Source organism: Pan paniscus, chromosome 4 (assembly GCF_029289425.2).
Source record: "Pan paniscus chromosome 4, NHGRI_mPanPan1-v2.0_pri, whole genome shotgun sequence".
NCBI lineage: Eukaryota > Metazoa > Chordata > Mammalia > Primates > Hominidae > Pan > Pan paniscus.
Window position 1 is genome coordinate 40,078,977 of NC_073253.2, and position 23,925 is coordinate 40,102,901.

The window sequence follows — 23,925 nt, forward strand, 5'->3', positions numbered from 1 at the left end:
GGCGATTCCTCAGGGATCTAGAACTAGAAATACCATTTGACCCAGCCATCCCATTACTGGGTATATACCCAAATGACTATAAATCATGCTGCTATAAAGACACATGCACACGTATGTTTATTGCGGCATTATTCACAATAGCAAAGACTTGGAACCAACCCAAATGTCCAACAATGATAGACTGGATTAAGAAAATGTGGCACATATACACCATGGAATACTATGCCGCCATAAAAAATGATGAGTTCATATCCTTTGTAGGGACATGGATGAAATTGGAAACCATCATTCTCAGTAAACTATCGCAAGAACAAAAAACCAAACACCGCATATTCTCACTCATAGGTGGGAATTGAACAATGAGATCACATGGACACAGGAAGGGGAATAGCATACTCTGGGGACTGTGGTGGGGAGGGGGGAGGGGGGAGGGATAGCATTGGGAGATATACCTAATGCTAGATGACGAGTTAGTGGGTGCAGCGCACCAGCATGGCACATGTATACATATGTAACTAACCTGCACAATGTGCACATGTACCCTAAAACTTAAAGTATAATAAAAAAAAAAAAAAAAAAGATCTTCATCCTATTGTCTTCACATTGAGTAGACTGGGGAAGAAAAAGAGAGAAAGAGGAGGGGTTGGTTTTGCTTTCCCAGGGGCGGCAGGGGTTGAAAAAAATTCATGTATAAGTGAACCAACACAATTCAAGCCTGTGTTGTTCAAAAGTGAACTGTGTTTTCTGTTGTCCACTCTTACACCTCTTATGTTTTTCACCCTTTGGTAGAGATGCAGATATGAGAGGAACAGAGGTTAAAATAGGATGTAATAATTATGATTTTCATCTCCATTTTATATTAGGGATTCTTCTTAAACTTGTGAAGAAGATATAGCCTGTATGGTATAATTTGAGATATAGGCCACTGAAAAGACACTTCCGTTGTCTTATGTGTGTGAGTGTATGTATATGTATGTGCCTGCACACACACACACAAAGAATTTTTACTTTTTTTGTCTTTTAAAATATGATTTTGACATTTATGTCATTTCAAACTGCATGTAGATTTCTGAGAATCAATTTTTTTGGTGTACAGATTATTATCACCTGGGTACTAAGCATAGTACCCCACAGTTTTTTTTTTTCTGAACCTTTTCCTTCTCCCATCATTCTCCCTCAAGTAAGCTCCAGTATCTGTTTTTCCCCTCCTTCTGTCCATGTGTTCTCATGATTTAGCTCCTACTTGTAGGTGAGAACATGCGTTATTTGGTTTTCTGTTTCTGCATTAGTTTGCTAAGGATAATGGCCTCCAGTTCCATCCATGTTGCTGCAAAGGACATGATCTCATTCTTTTTTATGGCTGCATAGTATTCCACCATGTGCCACCATGCCTGGGTAATTTTTGTATTTTTAGTGGAGACAGGGTTTTGCCATGTTGGCCAGGCTGGTCTCAAACTCCTGACTGCAAGGGATCTGCCCACTTTGACCTCCCAAAGTGCTGGGGTTACAAGCATAAGCCACTGCACCTGGCCTGTTATTCTTTAACTTTTAATAGCCATTTTGACTGGTGTGAGCTGGTATCTCATTGATTTGCATTTCCTGAATGATTAGTGACATTGAGCATTTTTTTGGATGCTTGTTGGCCACGTATATGTCTTCTTGTCTAAAGTGTCTGTTCATGTCTTTTGCCCACTTTTTTTTTTTTGAGACGGAGTTTTGCTCTTGTTGTCCAGTCTGGCGTGCAATGACATGATCACAGCTCACTGTAGTGTCTGCCTCCCAGGTTCAAGCGATTCTCCTGCCTCAGCCTCCCGAGTAGCTGGAATTACAGGCATGCACCATCATGCTCGGCTAATTTTTTTGTATTTTTAGTAGAGACAGAGCTTCTCCATGTTGGTTAGGCTGGTCTCGAACTTTCGACCTCAGGTGATCCACCCGCCTCGGCCTCCAAAGTGCTGGGATTACAGGTGTGAGCCACCCTTCCCGGCCATTGCCCACTTTTTAATGGAGTTGTTTTTTGCCTGTACATTTGTGTAAGTTCCTTGTAGATTCTGTATATTAGACCTTTGTCAGATGTATAATTTGCAAACGTTTTCTCCCATTCCATAGGTTGCCTGTTAAATGTTTTCTACCATTCTGTAGGTTGCCTGTTTACTCTGTTGATAGTTTCTTTTGCTGTGCAGAAGCTGTTTGGTTTAATTAGGTCCCATTTGTCAGTTTTTGTTTTTCTTGTGATTGCTTTTGGAATTTTCCTCATCAAATCTTTGCCAGTTCCCATGTCCAAAATGGTATTTCCTAGGTTATCTTTCAGGGTTTGTATAGTTTTACGTTTTATATTTAGATCTTTAATCCATCTTGAGTTGATTTTTATATATGGTATAAGAAAGGGGTCCAGTTTCAACCTTCTGTATATAGCTAGCCAGTTATCCCAGCACCATTTATTGAATAAGGAGTTCTTTCCTCATTGCTTGTTTTTGTCAGCTTTGCCAAAGATCAGATGGTCATAGGTGTGTAGCTGTATTTCTGGGCATTCTCTTCTGTTCCATTTGTTTATGTGTCTATTTTTGTACCAGTACCATGCTGATTTGGTTACTGTAGCTTTGTACAGTTTGAAGACAGGCAGTGTGATTCCTCCAGCTTTTTCTTTTGCTTAGGATTGCCTTGGCTATTCGGGCTCTTTTCTGGTTCCATATGAATTTTAGAATAGTTTTTTCTGGTTCTGTGAAGGATGTCATAGCATTGTATCTGTAAATTGCTTTGGTTGATATGCCCATTTTAACGATATTGAGTCTTCCTATTCATGAGTATGGAATGTTCTTCTATTTGTGTCACCTATGATTTCTTTGAGCAGTGTTTTATAATTCTCATTGTAGAGATCTTTCACCTCCCTAGTTAGCTGGATTCCTACTTTTTTTGTTTGTTGCTTGTTTGTTTGTTTTTGGTGTTGTTGTTTTGGCAATTGTGAATGGGACTGTGTTACTTTTGGCTGTCAGTTTGGCTGCTTTTGGTGTATAGGAATGCTACTGATTTTTGTACATCAATTTTGTGTTCTGAAACTTTGCTGAAGTTGCTTATCAGCTCAAGGAGCTTTTGGGCAGAGACTATGGGGTTTTCTAGATATAGAAGCATGTCATTTGCAAACAGGGATAGTTTGACTTCTTCTCTTTTTATTTGGATGCCTTTTATTTCTTTCTCTTACCTGACTGCTCTGGCCAGGACTTCCAATATCATGTTGAATAGGAGTGGTGAGAGAGGGCATCCTTATTTTGTTCTGGTTTTCAAGGGGAATGCTTCCAAGTTTTGCCCATTCAGTATGATGTTTGGTGGTGGCTGTGGCTTTGTCATAGGTGGCTCTTATTATTTTGGAGTTGTTCCTTCAATGCCTAGGTTATTGAGGGTTTTTAACATGAAGGGATTTGAATTTGATTGAAAGTCTTTTCTGCATCTGTTGGGATAATCATGTGGTTTTTGTCCTTTATTTCTGTTTGATGAATCACATGTATTGATTTGAATATGTTGAAGCATTCCAGAGATAAGGCCTGCTTGATCCTGGTGAATTAGCTTTTTGTTGTGCTAATTCACATTTGATTTGTTAGTATTTTGTTGAGGATTTTGATGAGCATATATATTCATCAAGGATATCGGCCTGAAGTTTTCTTTTTTTTGTTGTGACTCTGACAGGTTTTAGTATCAGGATTATGCTAGCCTCCTAGAATGAGTTGGGGATGAGTCTCTCCTCCTCAATTTTTTGTAATAACTTCAGTAGGAATGGCACCAGCTCTTCTTTGTACATCTGTTATAATTCAGCTGTGAATCTCTCTGGTCCTGGGCTTTTTTTAGTTGGTAGGCTGTTTATTACTGATTTAATTTCAGAGCTCATTATTGGTCGTTTAAGTATTCAATTTCTTCCTGATTCAGTTTTGGGAGGATGTATACGTCCAGGAATTTATCCATTTCTTCTGGAATTTTAGATTTATGTGCATAGAGGTGTTGATAGTTGTCTCTGATGGCTGTTTGCATTTTTGTGGGGTCAGTGGTAACATCTCCTTTGCCATTTCTAACTGTGTTTATTTGGATCTTCTCTCTTTTCTTCTTTATTAGTCTACCTAGAATTCTATCTGTCCTATTAATTTTTTCCAAAAAACCAACTTCTGGATTTGTTGATCTTTTGTAAGGTTTTCATGTCTCTGTCTCCTTCAGTTCAGCTCTGATTTTTGGATATTTCTTGTCTTCTACCAGCTTTGAGGTTGCTTTACTCTTGCTTCTCCAGTTCTTCTAGTTGTGATGTTTAGTTGTTAATTTGAGAAATAAGATCCTTTTGAGACAAGCAAATGCTCAGGGAATTCATTACCACCAGAACTTCCTTACAAGAGCTCCTAAAAGAAGCCCTAAATATGGAAAGGAAAGATTGTTACCAGCCACTACAAAAACACACTTAAGTACACAGACCAATGACAGTATAAAGCAACCACACAAACAGATCTGCATAATAACCAGCTGACAACATGATGACAGGATCAAATCCACACATATCAATACTAATGTTGAATATGAATGAACTTAATGTCCCCATTAAAAGACACAGAGTGGCAAGCAGGATAAAGAGGTACGACCCAGAGGTATGCTGTCTTCAAGAGACCCATCTCACATACAGTGATACCCATAGGCTCAAAATAAAAGATTGGAGAAAAATCTACCAAGCAAATAGAAAACAGAAAAAAGCAGGTGATGCAATCCTAATTTCAGACAAAACAGCCTTTAAGCAACAAAGATCAAAAAAGACAAAGAGGGGCATTCCCTTCCCTAGTCCATAGCCAGAAAAAGAAGGGCATTACTTAATGGTAAAGGGTTCCATTCAACAAGAAGACTTAACTGTCCTAAATCTGTATGCACCCAACTCAGGTGCACCCATATTCATAAAGCAAGTTCTTAGAGACCTAAGAAGAGACTTGGACTCCCACACCATAATACTGGGAGACTTCAACACCACACCAACAGTATTAGACAGATGATTGAGGCAGAAAATTAACAAAGAGATTCAGGACCTGAACTCAACACTTGACCAAATGGACCTAGTAGACATCTACAGAACTCTCCACCCGAAGACAACAGAATATACATTCTTTTCATTGCCACATGGCACATACTCTAAAATTTACCCTGCAATCGGACGTGAAACAATTTTCATCAAGCTCAAAAAACTGAAATCATACCAACCACACTCTTGGACCACAGCTCAATAAAAATAGAAGTCAAGGCCAAGAAAATTGCTCAAAAACCATAATATTACACAGAAATTAAACAACTTTCTCCTGAATGACTTTTGGGTAAATAATGAAATTAAGGCAGAAATCAAGACATTCTTTGAAATTAATGAGAGCAAAGACACAACATACCAGAATCTCTGGGGCACAGCTAAGGAGTGTTAAGAAAGAGATTTATAGCACTGAACACCCACATCAAAAAGTTAGAAAGATCTCAATTTTTTTTTAAAGTAAATGTCATGGGGAAAAGTAAGTAAGGGATGATTCTGTTAGCACCTTGGCATAAGTAAGTTAGCTAACCAGAGATAAGGAATGGAAGGAAAGATACATACATTTTAGTAGCAGAAACTGACAGCATTTCCCAAAAGTTAATGTGAAGGTCTACTTAATATCATACTTAGGAAAGTGTATCAAATAAATGATCTCTGATAAAAAGCAAAACTTTTAACACCAAATATCTTTCCTTGAAATTGAGAGATCTATATTTGCCTTCTAATAACTCATTTAAAAATTAATTTTGTAACTTCTGAGTTCAGAAAAAGTAATATTTATTTCCTCTGGCTTCAGTAATTGTGAAATAGGAGGTAATAATTATTTTTCTTTCAATTTATTTCAGAAACATTTGCTATGTGATTATTGTACCAGGAACTGTATTGTACCTCAGAACATGGTTTAAAAAGTAAGATTTTCAGACCCATTTGGGTAGCTTTTTAAATATATGGATTCTCAGACCCATACTTGGGTGGAACCTGGGAATGTTCAGTTTTCAAAAGCCTTCCAATTAATTTCTAATATTCAGTCAGCTTGGAACAATTGCCTTAGAGGACTTGAAGAGTTAACAAATGTATTCTTCAAAACTTTATCATCAGATAGTAAACTAGCCATCTGCTGAGTATGGGCTTGTTATAAAATTAGATTAAGAAGGATAAGTGAAGTATTGGATATTTGGTTCTTTTTAAAAAACTTTCATTGGAAAAATAGATACCTCCTTTAACTTTCTTTTATATCCTACTTTTGTCTACAGTAAAAGGCAATGTAATCCCAGTATGTGAACATCTGTAGCAAATTTTAATTAATACTATTTTCTAAATTGATAAATGTTGCTTCTTTCATTGTTTTATCCTATGAAAATAAACCTTTTGAAATTTAACTATATGAGAGAAACTGATTTTATCAGATAAAGAAATTGAGATATGAAAAGGTACTTTCTCAGAGTTTTTTTTTAAATTTGTTGTTTTGCAACTGGAATTAGATTTCTAAGTAAATTCTAAATAATTATGAAACAGGTTTCTAAATAAATTCTTCCCAGATTCACAGATACCAATATTGATATTTCAACTTTAAAGAATACTATTTTAGAAATGATGAGCTATTTTAAATAAGAACAAACAATGAAGAAATAGAAGATCTTTGATTTGATGTATGTCATATTAATTTTTTTAAATGTAGGCATCAATCTTTAAAAATATTTCATACTCCTCATTTTTGTTGGGTCTTATAAAATACCTTTTCTAGTTCTTTACATGTATGCTATATGGCAAGCAGTTTTAAAACTTTACATGAATAGATTTTGGTTTGTGTGGAGAGTTTAGTGACATGCCTGGAGAGATAATGGAGACATGGGTATGTCAAAATTAGGGGGGCATGATGGTTCATTTTATGTGTCAACTTGGCTGGGTCACAGAATGTTCAGATAGTTGGTCAAACATTATTCTGGATATTCTGTGAGTGTTTTTGAATGAAATTAACATTAAAGTCAGTGGACCTGAGTAAAGCAGACTGCCCTCCATCATGTGGGTAGGCCTCATCTAATCAGTTGAAGACCTGAATAGAACAAAAAGACCTGCCTCTCCCCGCAAGAGAGAATTCTATAGCAGACTGTCTTTAGATTTTATCAGCACCATTAGCTCTCCCAGATGATTTCCTGCTGGCCTTTAAACTTCATCTGTACTATTGCCTGTTCTGGTTCTCTGCCTGTTGACCTTTAGACTGGAACTATACCATTGGCTGGCTGTGTCTCGAGCCCGACAGGTCACACTGCATATTTGCACTTGCCAGTTTCCATAATTGTGGGAGCCAATTCCTTATAATAAATCTCTTTCTACATATGTACACATCCCATTGGTTCTGTTTCTCTGGAGGATCCTGACTAATACAGTGGGCATCAGTGGTCTCATAGTCAGTTTTTGGTCATCTAGAAGATACTTGTTGACAGGGAGTAAAGATTAATTGAATTGTACAATTATTACCAGTAGGCCGCTTCTTCTGCCTCAGGACTATTTATCTGAGAGTTGTGAATACAACTTGAATCTCACTTTCCTTTTCCCTTTTGCAGCCTCCATCTTCTATCTTTATCCAGATTCAGAGACAGAATCAGTTAAAATGAGCATTAAAGAGAACCTTGAAGGGGAAATAAATAACCACAGGCTTGTTTGATGTGTGTGTAATGGAAGAAGGATCAGGGCTGGCAAGGCCAGAGCTCATGGAGAGATTATGCACTGCATGGTCTTTTAAAGCCCCAGTGGGCAGGTAACATTCTCTCTTACTAGCTGCCTCACTGAGTAATAAATTGCTGGGCTACTTAAATACAATGTGATTTTTCTAAAGTTAGGTACCCCTGACGCTACTGAGCTGATCACTACTGCCAATGGTATACTTTTCCTGGCTCTTTAATTCATCCTAACTTGCTTCCTAAAATTGCTGTCTCTGTTCAGAAGTTGCAATGACTTAGGAATATTTCTGGGAAGAAGTAGGATGAAAATGGGGCTTTAGCATCTAACTTAGCTGGAGTAAAGACAATTCTCATTCAGTGGTTAAATCACTGTGTATTTAAATTGTGTATAGATCCTAGTGAGTGGATGTCAACATTTAAGAATACTGAAGCAGTACACAGATGGTACCATATGTCCAGAGGGAACGCTCTAAAAGGCAATTGTATGGATATTTGGAAATACTTTTAAATATCTATATACATGACCAAGTTTGGGTACCTCACTCTGAAAGAAAGATATCTTAAGCAAATGTTGTTAGCAATTCATCCAGGTACTTCAAACGCTTATTGAATACCAGTAACTACTATTCTGGTCTACCAAATGTGAAGGTAGTTTGTGTGAGACATTCAGTGTGTCATGGAGAGCCAGGATTGGTTGGGCTGATCCGGCAAGCCAGACTTCTTCCGCTCCACTCCCAGTTATCCATGAATCAGTGAAAGAGAATGTTCTCAGATAGCAGGAGATTGCTTTTTTGGTTGAGGATATAGAAATAGATTTGCTTCTTTTCTAGATCCTCTAAATTAACACAATTAACCTCTCTTACCTCTCACATCCTAGCTCCAAAACAAAAAAAACAACAAGAAAACTCTACGGTTTAATGGCCTTGTCAAAATGCAGTGGGGTAAAGACAGGGGAAGGTTCAGTCACATGTATTAAAAAGATAGATGTCAATTTGTGTTTCTTATGAAAAAATTGATTGACATGTATTCTTGCATATTGTTCATTAACAAATTAACAGCTCCAGCCCCCACTTGTATTCAATGGCATTAGCTCTTGGTTGGTAGTTCTGTCTATAGAGGAGAAAATAAATCAGCTGTCAGGAGCAACCTTCCTTCCTACTTGCTTTCTTACCTTTTGCATTTACCTTTTGCACTTTTGGAGGCCAACATGGGCAGATAGCTTGAGCCCAGGAGTTCCGTGTAGAACCTTAAGTAGGTACAGTCAAGTGAATAATTAGTCCTCAACAGGAAAAGTCACTGGTCCTTTAGTAAGATAAATGAAAATTACAAATATTTGAAAAATTACTTTGCAGAGACACAGAAATATCTTGTAAGTGTGTAGGTATACCCTGTTTAATTAATTCTTGGGAGTTTCTGGGTTTGTCTCTCGACATTTCTTATCTTTGGCCTCTGAGCTCTGTAAAGCCTGCTTGGGAAGTATATACGCGTGAAACTAATGTAACTTTGGGGCGTTTAGGGATGCATTATCAGTATATAATACTGAGCATTAATTGGAGAAGGTTGAGGTTATCACATTGCTTTATTTGTGTTTTTTGATATGATTTGCATGTTGTTAATTAACGAATTAACATCTCTAGCCCCCACCTGTATTCAGTGGCATTAGCTCTGTATTGTATTAGTGTAATCATGAAAATGCTTGCAAGTTCAGCCTAATGGCTTTATTTTCAGAGAGCTTTATAATTTATCATAGAAACAAACATAAAGGGCCCCTAAAGAGAAGTCTTTTTCTAAAGCTCTTAGATGCTGACAACATATTAAAGGTAAAGATTCCTTTTAAAGTGACAAAAGCCAGTAGGTTGTGAACTCTTAAAATGGAAGCATATTATCAGTGTATTTTATCTTTTTCGAAAGGGACACAACAACTTCAGATTTTCTGATATGTATTAAGAATTAGGCAGAATCAGTTTTGAGTTGGGGTCTCTGTCACCCAGGCTGGGGTGCAGTGGTGCAATCACAGCTCACTGCAGCCTTGACCTCCCTGGGTTCAGGTGATCCTCCCACCTCAGCCTCCTAGGTAGTTGGAACTATAGGCATGGGCAACCATGCCTGGCTAATTTGTTGTTGTTGTTGTTGTTGTTTTTGTAGAAACTGGGTTTTGCCATGTTTCCTAGGCTGGTCTCCAACTCCTGGGCTCAAGCTATCTGCCTATGTTGACCTCCCAAAGTGCTAGGATTACAGGTGTGACCCACTGTGCCCTGCCCAGTTTAGTATTTAACACTGTAACACAGAGGTCATATAATTTCTGGTCCTTAGGGGAAATATTAAAACTTAGAACTGGACAAGAATGGCTGTTCAGAATCATCACATATTAATGAAGAGGAAAAAACTAGGAATAAAAAAAAGAGCACTTCTCTTTCTCTTCACTTAAGTTCTACTTTTTTGTGTGTGTATGGAAAGGAGTTATGATAAAGACAGAAGAGCCAAAACTATAAAACTCTTAGAAGAAAACGTTGGAGAAGAGTATCGCGACATTGGATTTGGCAATGATTTCTTAGTTATCACACCAAAAGCACAGGCAACAAAAGAAAAAATAGATAAGTTAGATTACATGAAAATTAAAAACTTTTGAGCGTCAAAGGACACCACCAACAGAGTATAAAAGCATCTTATGGAATGGGAGAAAATATTTGCAAATCATGTATGGTTTACAGAATATATAAAGAGTTCTTACAACTCCACAGCAGAAAAAAAAACAACTGAATTAAAAAATGAGTAAAGGGCTCAAATAGACATTTCACCAAAGAAGATATAAAAATGGCCAATGAACAGATGCTCAATATCACTAATCATTAGGGAAATGCAAATCAAAATCACAATGAAATACCACTTTACACTCATTATGATGACTATTATTTAAAAAAAAAATACCCAAAATAACAAGTGTTGGCAAGAATGTAGAGAAATTGGAACCCTTGTACATAGCAGATGGAAATGTAAAATGATGCAACTGCTGTGGAAAATGGTGTGGCTATTCCTTAAAAAAGTTAAACATAGAATCACCTTAATGATTTAGCAATTTCACTTCTGATTGTATATGCCGAAGAAGTGAAAGCAGGGACTTGAATAGATATATTTGTACACACATGTTCATGGCAGCATTATTCTCCGTAGCCAAAAAAGGTGGAAGCACTGCAAGTGTCCATCAATAGATGAATAAACCAAATGTGGTACATACATACAGTAGAATATTATTCAGTCTTAAAATGGAAGAAAATGCAGATACATGCCACAACATAGATAAACCTTGAATACTAAGTGAAATAAACTAGTCACAGAATGATTAAAATTTTGTATCTCTTATATGATGTTTCTAGAGTAGTAAATCAATAAAGACAGAAAGCAGAATGGTGGCTGCCATGGGTTGTGGAGAGGGGAGTGGGGAGTTAGTGTTTAATGAGCATGGAGTTTCACTTTGGGAAAATGAAAAAGTTCTGGAAGTTCATGATGGTCTTGGTTGTACAACAGTGTGAGTATACTTAATGCCAGAGAACTGTACACTTAAAAATGTACAGATAGTAAATAGATAGTAAATTTTATGTGTATTTTACCACAATAAAAAGAAGCTAAGAAAGAATAACACAAAAATTACTTTAAATGTTAATTTTTTTAGCTTGTTGCACTGAATTAACACTTATCAGTTGGAAAAAACTTTTTTTTTTCCTAGCAGTCTCAAGATGAAACAGAACGAAATCAAGCTCTGTTACAGTAAGTATACTAATTTTTGGCTTCATTATGTTGTAGGTATTTTTGTCATTTTGCACATCTAAGATGAATATTCATTTTTAAGAGTTTTAGAATTATTGTATATTTTTGAATAATTGCCCATTTTGTAGCAAAAGTATATGTTATTTTACATACATTCTAGATAAGTTTTATTTCATAAGAAGCATTGAATCAGATTAACTTGGTTCTCTATTATTTTAAAAGCGAATTTAAAGCATAGCTTGAAGGTGCAAATGTATGAAGGGGCTGCAAATAAATAAAAGCATGGCATGAAGGAAGAATTTGTAAAACTTATTGAAATTAGACTTTATAAACTTATTATACCTTAAGAAACTCGGCCAGGCGTGGTGGCTAACGCCTGTAATCCTAGCACTCTGGGAGGCTAAGGTAGGCAGATTACCTGAGGTCGGGAGTTCCAGACCAGCCTGGCCAATATGGTGAAACCCCATCTCTAATAAAAAATACAAAATTAGCTGGGCGTGTTGGTGGGCGTCTGTAATCTCAGCTATTCAGGAGCCTGAAGCATGAGAATTGCTTGAGCCTGGGAAGCGGAGGTTGCAATGAGCTGAGATCATGCCACTGCACTCCAGCCTGGGCAACAGAGTAAGACTCTGTCTCGAAAGCAAGAAAGCAAGAAGGCAGGAAGGAAGGAAGGAAGGAAAGAAACTGTCCTTTCAGTTCCTTTAAAACAATGATTCTCAAAGTATGGTCTGTGAACACTTTGGGAGTCCATGAGATTCTTTTAGAGGGTCTGTGAGGTCAAAACTATTTTCATAATAATACTAACACATTAGTTGCCTATTTCATGGTATTTACATTTGCACAATAGTGCTAAAGTAATGGTGGGTAAAATGCTGGAGTCTTAACAGGAACCAAGGCAGTGGCACCAAAGAATATTAGTAGTCATTGTGTTTTTTCACTGATGTGTGCTCTCAGTTACATAAATAAAAAGAAGCCAGTTTCACTTAACACAATTTGTGTTTGATAAGGCAGGAAAATTATTAATTTTAGTAAGTCTCCACCTTTGAGTATATATATTTTTAATATTCTGTGTGATGAAATAGAAAGTATGCTTAAAGCATTTCTGTGCATACTGCTATGTGATATTTATCTTTTTTTTTGAACCAGAGTCTCAGTCTGTCACCCAGGCTGGAGCGCAGTGGTGTGATCTCGGGTCACTGCAACCTCTGTCTGCCAGATTCAAGCAATTCTTGTGCCTCAGCCTCCCAAGTAGCTGGGACTACAGGTGTGTGCCACCTTGTCTGGCTAATTTTTGTATTTTTAGTAGAGACAGGGTTTTGCCATGTTGGCCATGCTGGTCTTGAACTCCTGGCCTCAAGTGATCCACCTGCCTGGGCCTCCCAAAGTGCTGGGATTACAGGCATAAGCCACCGTGTGCAGCCATGATGTTTATCTTGAGTAAAACACCTGTGCACTTGTTTGAGTTGTAAGCATTGGAAGAAAACTGGTTTCACCTTTTTTTTTAACTTGAGAGGTGATTTTTTGATATTTTATAATAACATATGTCAACATTAGGAAAACATACATAACTCAGTGCATAAGTATTTTCTAAAAGACCAATGCATGATGTTACAAAATCATGTAAAGGTAAAAGACTCATTCAAAAGTGCAAGATAGACTATGGGTTTTAATGTAATAGAATGCAAAATTTCATTAATTTTGTTTGAGTTTCCTACAGTTCCCTTTTAGGAAAGTATTGTTGATTAAATAATTTTGCTGTAATATTGAAAAAGAATATTTTAGGGGTAGAGGGGGAAAGCGTCCTCTACCCTCAATGAAGGTTTGCTGAAAATGAACAGACAAAAAGAAAGATTTATAGAATAAAAATGCATATAAAGTTTATTTAATGTACATGGGGGAAAATCACAGGAGTGTGGTTACCCAATAACCCAGTGAGGTCCAGATGTTTATATACCATTCTTCATAGGGGAAGAGGAGATGGAGGATATAGCAGTAAATGATTTTCAGGGGAAATGAATATGCCCAAAAAACAGTGGCCTGGGACAAGTTCCTCTAAGTTTTGGGGAATTGATGGGAAGATGAGAGACAGAACTTCACTCTGAACAAAGGTTGTCTTAGGCAGATAAAGTCTTGGGTAGTCTCTTGGAGCTGCTGTCAGAAGAATAGATAAAGAATTTGTCTGGACATAGTGTCCTGTCACCTGGCCTTAGAGACTTTTAGTCTTTTCTCTGATGGTTAATCTTTCCTGGTTGTTTAATGAGATTCCTAGGGAGGGGATTTTAAGACCATTTTATTTTATTTTTTCAAGAAGCTTTCTCAGTCAGATAAGGAAATTCTGGAGAGAGTCCCTTCAGGTGCTTCAAGAAAAAAGATCAGAGAAATGGGGTGGGGGGTGAGGGGAAAGCTCAGATGGAGACCTTGGTTCTGAAGCTTATTTCTCAGGCCTTTCAATTTTCTTTAATTCAGAGTACGCAGCTTGCCATAGCGTCGTATTTTGGGGTATTATTTTCTGTACCCAAGCAATATTCACAATTATCCAAAAAGGCTATTAAAATACTCCTCCCTTTTCCAACCCCATATCTGTGTGAAGCCAGATTTTTGTTATGTACTTCAAATAAAATTATATATGGCAACAGATTGAATGCAGTAGTAGATATAGGATGATAGTCATCTTTCATTAAGCCACACATTAAAGAGATTATTAAAAATGTCAAAAATTGCAACTTCTCTCGCTAATTTTTTTCATTTTGGAAAAGATAATTTTTCATAAAAATATATTAATATGTTCCTGGATTATTGCTGTGATTTAAAAATTTATACATATTTAATTTTGTTCTTCATTTTAGTTTCTAATATGTAGATATAAATAAGTGTAAGACACCAATAGTTTTTAAGAGTATAAAGGAGTCTGAAGATCAAAAAGTTTGAAAACTGCTATTGTTGTAAAATAACCCTTTTGCCCCAGCTACCAACATTATAAGTTCATTTAAAGACATAGAAAAAAGAAAAGACTAAGGAAGACTAATATAGCATCCATATTCTCTCTGCCTAGAGAACCATTTGTTAACATTTTGGTACATTTTACTTTAGGCTTTATTTATATTTTTGTTTTTGTTCATACTTTCTACAAAATTGGGATCATCTTGCAGATAGTTTTGTATCCTGTTTTAAAATTTTAAGTAATAGTTTATCAAAGTTATTTTCTTGTGTCATAATGTTTTTAAAAATGTGAATTTTGATGACCTTATAATACCTTATTGTATTACTGACTTTACTATAATTCATTTAATTATTACTCTACCACTGGACATTTAGGTTGTTTGTAGTCTTACCTAACATAAATATTTGTAATAATTTAGATGAAGCTTTGCTCTATTTTCAGACTATGTCTTAAATACTCTTGCAATTAAGGGAAAAAATTCTGTTAAACTATGGTTTTATTTTGTTTTCAGCTTGTTCTTAAAAAATCACACTTTAGGAAAAAAATCAGCATTCTTTTCTATTTGCTTCAAAAATTATCATTCTACATGAATAGCTTCATTTTTATCTGAAGACAGCTTATACTGATCACTTCTGTTTTTGGATAGGAGAGAATGCTTAATTTATTACTCTTGCATAGGACTCCAGTAGCTGTGCCTACTGCATTAAAAACTGCTCTTAAAACAGCTGAAATGAGAGGCTTTTTTTTTAAAGGAAGGTATCTTGATTACATTTATGCAGTAAATTAGGCTGAGAAAAAATATAGTTAGCTGATTGCCTTTCTTTAATCAGCTTTTAATTGTCACAGGGCAGATGATGAAAATTGCAGATTAGGCATGACCCTTATTTTGCTTTTAACTTCTTCCCTTCGGTATTCCTTACCTTTTCTTTGCCTGCTGTGAAATACAAGAATGATAAGTAATGCCTGGAGAAATTTATCATTAATGACTCTCACTTACATCTAAAACTAATGACAAACTATCAGTGTGTTTGATGATGTAGATATAAAAACTACGTATTTCAGGACCATTTTCTCCCTGACCTTCCTGCCCCTATTTGGCAAACAGTCACCTCCAAAGTCACCTTTAGACCTAAATGTAGTTTAGCTTGTATACACTCCTCAGGTCATTTATTATTTTTTCAGCTCTCTCCTTCATTTGTGCAGTTACTTGAAATGAAAATGTTAACAAATTGGTAATAATTGTAAAAATAATTGGAATGATATAGCAAAAAATTATCCTATTTGGAAAGCCCTTTAAGTGAAAAAGAAAAATTAAATTGTATTTGAATGAGAAACACTATTTTTTTCTTCCATTTTAAAATTTATTTTTATTAATTGATTTTTTAGGACTAGAAAAAACTGTTCAATGTTCATTGGGTCGTTTCGCCAGTCTGGACTTTCACTGAACCACCAAAATATTGAAGGTATGTTTTCATGGTAGAGTCATATAAAGGAAATTAGTCTTTGCCTAAAAATAGAAGACTTAGTTAGATATACATTTATTTACAACTAGGCTGGTCAACTATATATATATATATTTTTTTTTTTTGGTAGAGATGTGGTCTTGCTATGTTGCTCAGATTAGCTTTGACCTCCTGGGCTCAGGCAAATTATCCTGCCTTAGCCTCCCGAGTAGTTGGGACTACAGGCATGCTCTACTGAGCCTGGCTTACTATATGTTTATAAATATGAAATCAGTGTTGCTATTGACTTGGGTCATGCTTCATAGAATTACCTATGGGAGTAGCAGCTCAGATGCCATTAGTATCTGCTACTCAAAATGTGATTTGGGGGCTGGAATTTGAAAACAAAGTTTGTTTTCTATGTTCATAAGATTTTTAATAAGAATTTCATGTCTTTCTTGACTGGCAGTCGCACAGGCCAGTTTTGCCTTGGTTTGATCTGTATTAGAGGATAGCTGTCTATCTCTTTGCAGTGTCTACCAATGATTCCTCCAGAGTGAATGTCAGATATATTGTGTCACAGTGTAGTAAATATTTATAGTGTTTAATGATACCTAGTATTATAAGAAAAGGATACAAGGACATGGTAACATTTTGGAAAGATAAATTTAAAAAGCTCTGTCTTCTCTTGCTCTGTTGCTACAACAAAGCAGTACCACTTTTGCCCACCACCAGCTCTTACGTATACTTTTACTGTCTAGAGTTTGGTCTTTAATATTGTTTATTCTTTTAACAAATACTTATTAAGCCTACTAAATACCAAGTATGTGGGTGCTAAGGGTGTGAATGCTAAATAAAGCAGGGATTCTTAAAGGGTAGCTGATCACTTTTGGAGCATGACAATATCAGGATGAGCCTGAACATACAATTATTACTGAAAAGCAAGGTTGCTTTCAAGGATGTCTGGGGCCAGTGCTGGAGGATAAATGGTTAGCTCAATGGTGCTGTGGCCAAACTGTGATAAACTGGCCAAACTGATAAATTAAGTAGGGATAAAAACCCAGGAATTTAGAGTTCATGCAAATAAGTTTGTGAAAAGACCATGAGTTCATAATGATACTCAAAAAATGTTAGGAGTGTACAAAAGATTGTCTCAATACAAAAAGAAAAACAACTATAGCAGGATGTTTAAGAATGGGCTGGATGTGGTGGCTCACACCTGTAATCCCAGCACTTTGGGAGGCTGAGCCAGGGTGATTGCTTGAGCCTAAGAGTTCGACACCAGCCTGGGAAACACAGCAAGACCCCCATCGCTACACACACACAAAATTATCCAGGCTATGGTGGTTCATGCCTATAGTCTCAGCTGCGCTGGGGCGGGAGGACAGCTTGAGCCCAGGAGGTTCAGGCTGCATGAGCCATGTTTCCAGCCCGGGTGACAGAGTGAGACCCTATCTCAAAAAAGAAAGTTTTAATAACTAAGAATTGGGGGCCTGTTAATATCTGTGCATTTTCTTAATTAAATACATGTCTATTTATAAAACATAGGATATTTTTGTTTATCACTGTTTAAGTAGGGAAAGAGTCAAGCAGTCCTGGAAAAAGTAAGAATTGTACCAAGGAAAGGAAGGCCCACCACACAGTACCAGCAGTGACACATAAAACATATAAAGTGGGGTCTGTGTCCCCAGATGACAAATTAACCTGATATCCAATTAAGGAGACTTTTCTGCAGAGACTAGATCCTTATCTCTTAGTAAATAAAAGCCTTAGATGGCCCTGCCTATCATGATAAGGTACTAAATGGCAGGAATAAGTTTCTAATAACACTACATAACATATCAGCACATAATAAATGACAAGACAAAAGCTTTTGTAACACCAACCAAGTAAAACTTAAAGCATTCTCGGACAAAACATTAGATTACAAAAAATAACCTTTGTGAAGTTTAAGGTATTTATTTATAAGTAAAGCCAGATAATTGGCTGGTCAGGTTGGAATAATCTTGAGATAAATGATCTCATACCCCAACAAAAAATCAGGTAATCTGTAACCCTGGGAAGGTATCAGAGTAAGAATTACTTTAATCTTAAAAAGGTATAAGAACAAGTATAGAAATAAAGAAGAATGAATTACAACAATGATACTGTTATTTTAGAATTAGTTTAAGAGCAGTAGTCTTTTATATATTTGAAATGGTAAAAAATTATTTCAAATTTTTAGTTTAAATTGTTTAAGGAAATTTAAGTTTGTTATCAATGTTTAAATGTTAAATAGTAATTTTCAAGTTTTCATGTCTTAGATATAGAAGTTTAGTAAATTGACCATTAAACAAATGTAAGTGCAAGGGGTAATTAATGTTCCTCTTTAAATATAAAAGACTTTCTGATTTTAAAAAAGTTTAATAAATATCAAATGGCCTAATATAATTCAGACTATGCTAAACGTAATCTCCAAATTTAGTAAAAACCTATTTAGCACTTTTTACACGATGTAGTTATGGATTAAACAAAAAGACTCATGTTTATAAAGCTATAATGATGTCATCTTAGAGGTTGAAGTCTTTGTGTGTGTGTGTGTGTGAGGATGTATTGAACAATTTGAGACAGAGGTGTCATGGATAATATCATGCCCTGGGCATTCCTTTTTCTTCTTTGGGTACTTTCTTTTCTTTTCTTTTCTTTTTTTTTTTTTGAGATGGATCCTCTCTCTTTCACCCAGGCTGGAGTGCAGTGGCGCAATCTCTGCTCACTGCAACCTCCGCCTCCCGGGTTCAACCAATTCTCCTGTCTCAGCCTCCTGAGTAGCTGGGATTATAGGCACGTGCCACCAGGACTGGCTAATTTCTGTATTTTTTTAGAGACAGGGTTTCACCATGTTGGCTAGGCTAGTCTTAAACTCGTGACCTCATGTGATCCACCCACCTGGGTCTCCCAAAGTGCTGGGATTACAGGTGTAAGCCACCGCGCCCGGCCTCCCCTTTGGGTTTTGACTATAACAGGTGTCATCAATATTTACACAAAAATGTATTTTTATTTTTCTCATACCCAATTCTAGTATTTATTTTAAAACAGGGTTCCACTATGTCCTATAGTCCCATAACTCCAACCTCCTGCCCATTTGGCCTCCTGAGTGCCAGCCATTAATGCCTTGTTATGCCATTGGCATCTGTGCACTGTTGTCACCACTCTCCTCGAACTTCTGAGTCACAAGTCTCATAGGCTGTTCCTTCAAAAGTGCCACATGGCCAGGTGAGGTAGTGCATGCCTATAGTCCCAGCTACTAGGGAGGCTGAGTTGGAGGGATCCCTTGGGCCCAGGAATTTGAAGTGGCAATTGGCTATGATTGTGCCACTGCATTACAGCCTGGGTGACAAAGCAAGACCCCCATCTCTAAAAAATAAAAAATAAAAAGTAGTGCCACATGCACCAGGATTATTGCTTTGTGTGTTTCTTGCTGCCCTAAAGCTGCGTGACTAGAGATCCTTAGAATTGGTAGTTCTCTTCCATTCTGGCACTTCATTGCAGCTCTCTCTTGCCTTTACTCCTTTCAGAGTATTCAGAACAAGAAGCTCGTTTTATTATAATTCCAGACTATAGGTTAAATCACGTACAAGTAAATTATTAAATTGTTAGCTTTTATAGTTGACTGTGTTCTAATACAGACCTCTGTCCCAATTCAAAGGGTAAATTCTAATCAAATTGTAGAAAGATAAAGATAAGCAAACTACCTTAAGCAAATATAATAGCTTTGGCCTTAAAACACCTGTGTATAAGTTAAATTTTGTGTATAAGTTAAACCAGGCTTCTCTGGCCATTTTCTTTGAATTTGATGCTTTAGAATTATTTCTCATGTATACCATTATATTTTGCCTCTCTAAAGTAGAAAATTTGAAAATTCTTTTAATGATTTATTAAAGGATAGACAAAAATTCAGGAATTCTTTATGTATTTGTAAAAACTTTAAAGTAAAATTTGTAGTTAGAAAAGATAATTCCTTCTAAATGTGTTTGTTTTTAATATAGTAATCAAATTACTGTAAAATATTTTATTAAGTTTTTAAAATAGTAACTGTTGGCATAAAAGAATGATCATTTTGTCAACGAGAAGAGTCAAACTCTGTAAAATATTTGAAGAGATTTATTCTGAGCCAAATATGAGTGACCATGGCCTGTGGCACAGCCGTCAGGAGACTCTGAGAACATGTGCCCAAGGTAGTCAGGGCACAGCCTAGTTTTATACATTTTAGGGAGACATGAGACATCAATCAATATGTGTAAGATGAAGTACATTGGTTTGGTCTGGAAAGGTGGGACAAACCAGAAGCAAGGTGGGGCCTGGGGGCTTCCAGTTTATAGGTGGATTCAAAGATTTTCTGATTGGCAATTGGTTGAAAGAGTTATTATCTAAAGACCTGGAATCAATAGAAAGGAATCGCTGGGTTATAATGATAAGGGGTTGTGGAGACCAAAGTTTTATCATGCAGATGAAGCTTACAGATAGCAGGGTTCAGACAGAGCAGATTATAAATTTTTTTAAACAGACTTAAGATCTGTGTTGATGTTAACACTGGATGGCTTTTCCTCAATTCCAGAAGAGAGGAGGGTGTAATGAGGCATGTGTGACCCTTTCTTCCCTTCAAGGCCTGAACCAACTTTGGTATGCCCATGGCCAAGAGGGGTCCATTCAGATGATTGGGAGCCTTAGAATTTTATTTTTTTGCTTTATAGTTTTGAAGATGAAGTTGTTAAAGACAACATGGGAGAAAATGTCTATAAGAGTTGTTTCTTTATGATTCAGAGAAGGAAGAAAAGTGAAATCTCTTTTTCTGTTTTTGAATTCTAATCCCCCAAAGATGTGAAATTTTATTTAAAAAAACCTCTCCTTCCAAAGGTAGTTGAAGATGTATCTATTATTTTAAAATGTTTCTTTCATTGGTATTAAAATTTTAAGCAAGTAGAGATATAAATGTTAAGTAAGATACACACAATGAAATATGTCATCTCTTGTTGACAGGAATAATTCTAAACCAAGGATAAGAAATTATTTATTCTTATGACTTTTTGCTTATCATGCTGTGAGCAAGTAATATGCCATGATTTTAGCCCTCCTAACTGATTTTCATAGCTTTTTATCATTAAATTGCAAAGATGAAGCGAGGGAAAAAAACAGGTTTATTATTATTATCTTTTAGGATGTGAAGCTCAGCAAGAATATTTATGCTTCTTTTTCCCCCTGAAAAACCTGTCTTGCTTATGAGGATGCATTTTGAGGCTCAGCAGATAATTACTTGCTTTTACTTTAGCTATGTAGACATTACCTAATCAAAAGAAACCAAAAGAATGACTCAGATATATGCTTGAAATTCCAGTGAGTTCTGAATTCCTACTCAGGTGTGTCAGAATATTTGGGTCTTTTTTTCTTTTCTTTTTTTTTTTTGAGGCGAAGTCTTGCTCTATTGCCCAGGCTGGAGTGCAGTGGTGTAATCGCAGCTCACTGCAACCTCTGCCTCCCAGGTTCAAGCAATTCTCATGCCTCAGCCTCCCGAGTAGCTGGGATTACAGGTGTGTGCCACCATGCTGGCTAATTTTTGTATTTTTAGTAGAGACAGGATTTCACCTTGTTGGCCAGACTGGTCTCAAACTCCTGACCTCAAGTGATCTGCCCACCTTGGCTTCCCAAAGTGCTGGGATTACAGGTGTGAGCCACTGTGCCTGGCCAGAATACTTGGGTCTTGATGATGAAAGTAAATGGGCTGGGTGTGGTGGCTCACACCTGTAATCCTAGCACTTTGGGAGGCCAAGGCAAGTAGATCACTTGAGGTCAGGGGTTTGAGACCAGCCTGGCCAACATGGTGAAACCCTGCCTCTACTAAAAATACAAAAATTAGCTGGGCATGGTGGTGCGTGCCTGTAATCCCAGCTACTCAAGAGGCTGAGGCAGGAGAATCACTTGAACTCAGAGGCAGAGGTTGCTGTGAGCCAAGATTGTGCCACTGCACTCCAGCCCGGCCTGCAGAGCGAGACTCCATCTCAAAAGAAAAAAAAAAAAAAGAAAGAAAGAAAGAATGTAAAAGGAACAGTGGAGGAGAACTATCTTTTTTCCAGATCCTCCTTTGACCTAACTTGGGTGTGAATTGCTGTTTGCCAGCTTGGCTCAGAGGGGCAGGGTGAGAGTAGGTAGTGAATTTGCAGTCACAGAGGCAATGCAGCAATCCTCCATAGTGTCTAGGATGACCCTCTGTCCTTTTGACCCCTATAAGGGACATTTCTTTTCATGCCTAACTCCAGACAGCATGAGTTCATTTAAGCTCTAAGTACCTGTAGTAGAAGAGATAATGACACTGAGAAAGTAGATAGTCTTTTTCCTATGTAGTTACAAATGCTGTACTTAGTATAATTCAGCCAAAATAGAGTTCTTGGTTTTTAGCTAAAATAATTCCAAATAGTTACAATTTTTTTGGAGCTATATAAAATATTTTTTAAGAAATGCAAGAATTTTATAATTTCATTTCCAAAATAATACTTTTATACTAATAAATTTATGTAATATTAATAAAATATATGATGTGTCACTTGACTGAGGGAGTTTAAGTTATATGATTATGAAATGTCAACTGAGAAGGTATGTTTTTAGTGCTTCCATAAAACTGGAATGAAAACACATTGTTTTTTTCTAGGGCCAGAGGCTGAAAGTCCTGAAGTTTTGCCACACATAGAAAAGGTTGGTCTGTATAACAGAAATTAACTATGTAGACTGTGAGTTTAGATTTTTTAAAAAATTATGTCGATTAAAGTATCAAGCTCATTTAGACCCTCACCCTCATCTAGTAAACCATTTCGGTAGATAAAAATCTATTCTTGTCTAATCACCTCTTTCATGTTTATTCTTCCTTATTGCTAATGAAAGTGTTTTCTTGATCTGTGTCTCTTACCCTGTACTGTTAAGTCTCTTACTTTTTATCTAGAGTAGAAATACATAACTTGTTATCAAACTGTTTCTGAGATAATGTAGCAAAGTTCCTTCCTGCTTTGGATTTGCTTTTTACTTGGTGCTATGGAGAATCAGAGGACTATAGGACTGGCTCTGCTTACAATGAACTCACGCTTTCCTCAGGGATGCTAGGCAATCAAAGACCTCCCCAGTGAGATAAAGTCTCACTTTGTTGCCCAGGCTGGAGTACAGTTGTGCGATCATAACTCACTGCCACCTGGAACTCCTGGGCTCAAGAGATCCTCTCACCTCAGCTTCCCCAGTAGCTAGGACTGTAGGCCCATACTGCCACACCCAGCTGATTTTTTTCTTTTAATTTTTTTGTAGACCCTGGGTCTTGTCATCTCACCCAGGTTGTCCCTGTAGCTTACTTTATCTCAGCCACACCTTACACTTTCCTGCCTTCATGCTTTTGCTCAAATCAGGAGCCAGAAGATGGGAAATAACATAAAATTTGGAAACCAGATACGTCTGGGTTCCAAGGATAACTATTTATATCTGTAAGATAGGGGCAGCGATAGCTGTTTTACAGGTATTGTGAGGACCGAGCAATGATGGTTCATGGTGTCTGGCACCTACTTGGTGCTTAGTAAATGTGTGTTCCTCCATTCTTTCACTCCACAAATCTTTAATTTCTGGCTCAAGTACCTGTTCTTCTGTGGATCTATTTCAGATAATTCTGGCGATCTTGACCAAAGTAATTGCTCCCTCTCTAGCACTCATTATTTACTAACTATATCATTATTTCCAAATCACTTGTACTCTATAATATTAATAAATCTTCTGAGGAGAAGGATTTTTTTGGACAAAAATGTTTGGAGAACACTGTGTCCTAAAGTTCCCCAATGCACATGGTTTGGAAAGTCCTGTCACAAAGTAACTTGTTTAACTTTGCTCAACCAAGTATTTTTCGAAGAATCATGAAAGCCCTCCACTGCCTCCATTTTTTTCTTCCCCAGAAAACTCATTTTTGCAAGACACTAGGCTTTGTATGTTATCAAGCAAATGGGCCTGCTGCCTGATGTGCATAGAAACCAGTGCTGTGGCATTGGCTTTTGAGGGAAAAAA

General features: G+C 36.8%; 1 protein-coding gene across 4 annotated transcripts in view; it reads left to right on the plus strand.

The window, feature by feature from the left end:
- Nucleotides 1-23,925, plus strand: part of ANKRD31 (ankyrin repeat domain 31) — a 179,223-nt gene that overhangs the window by 17,269 nt on the left and 138,029 nt on the right. For 2 of the 4 annotated variants that reach the window (XM_034959938.2, XM_055112315.1), the window contains exons 4-6: nucleotides 11,444-11,481; nucleotides 15,809-15,885; nucleotides 22,544-22,587. In XM_034959938.2, the coding sequence (XP_034815829.2) occupies nucleotides 11,444-11,481; nucleotides 15,809-15,885; nucleotides 22,544-22,587 (159 nt within the window). Of the gene's footprint in view, nucleotides 1-11,440; nucleotides 11,482-15,808; nucleotides 15,886-22,543; nucleotides 22,588-23,925 lie in introns of all 4 variants that reach the window. The other 2 variants (XM_055112313.1, XM_055112314.1) reach the window with 1 other exon arrangement.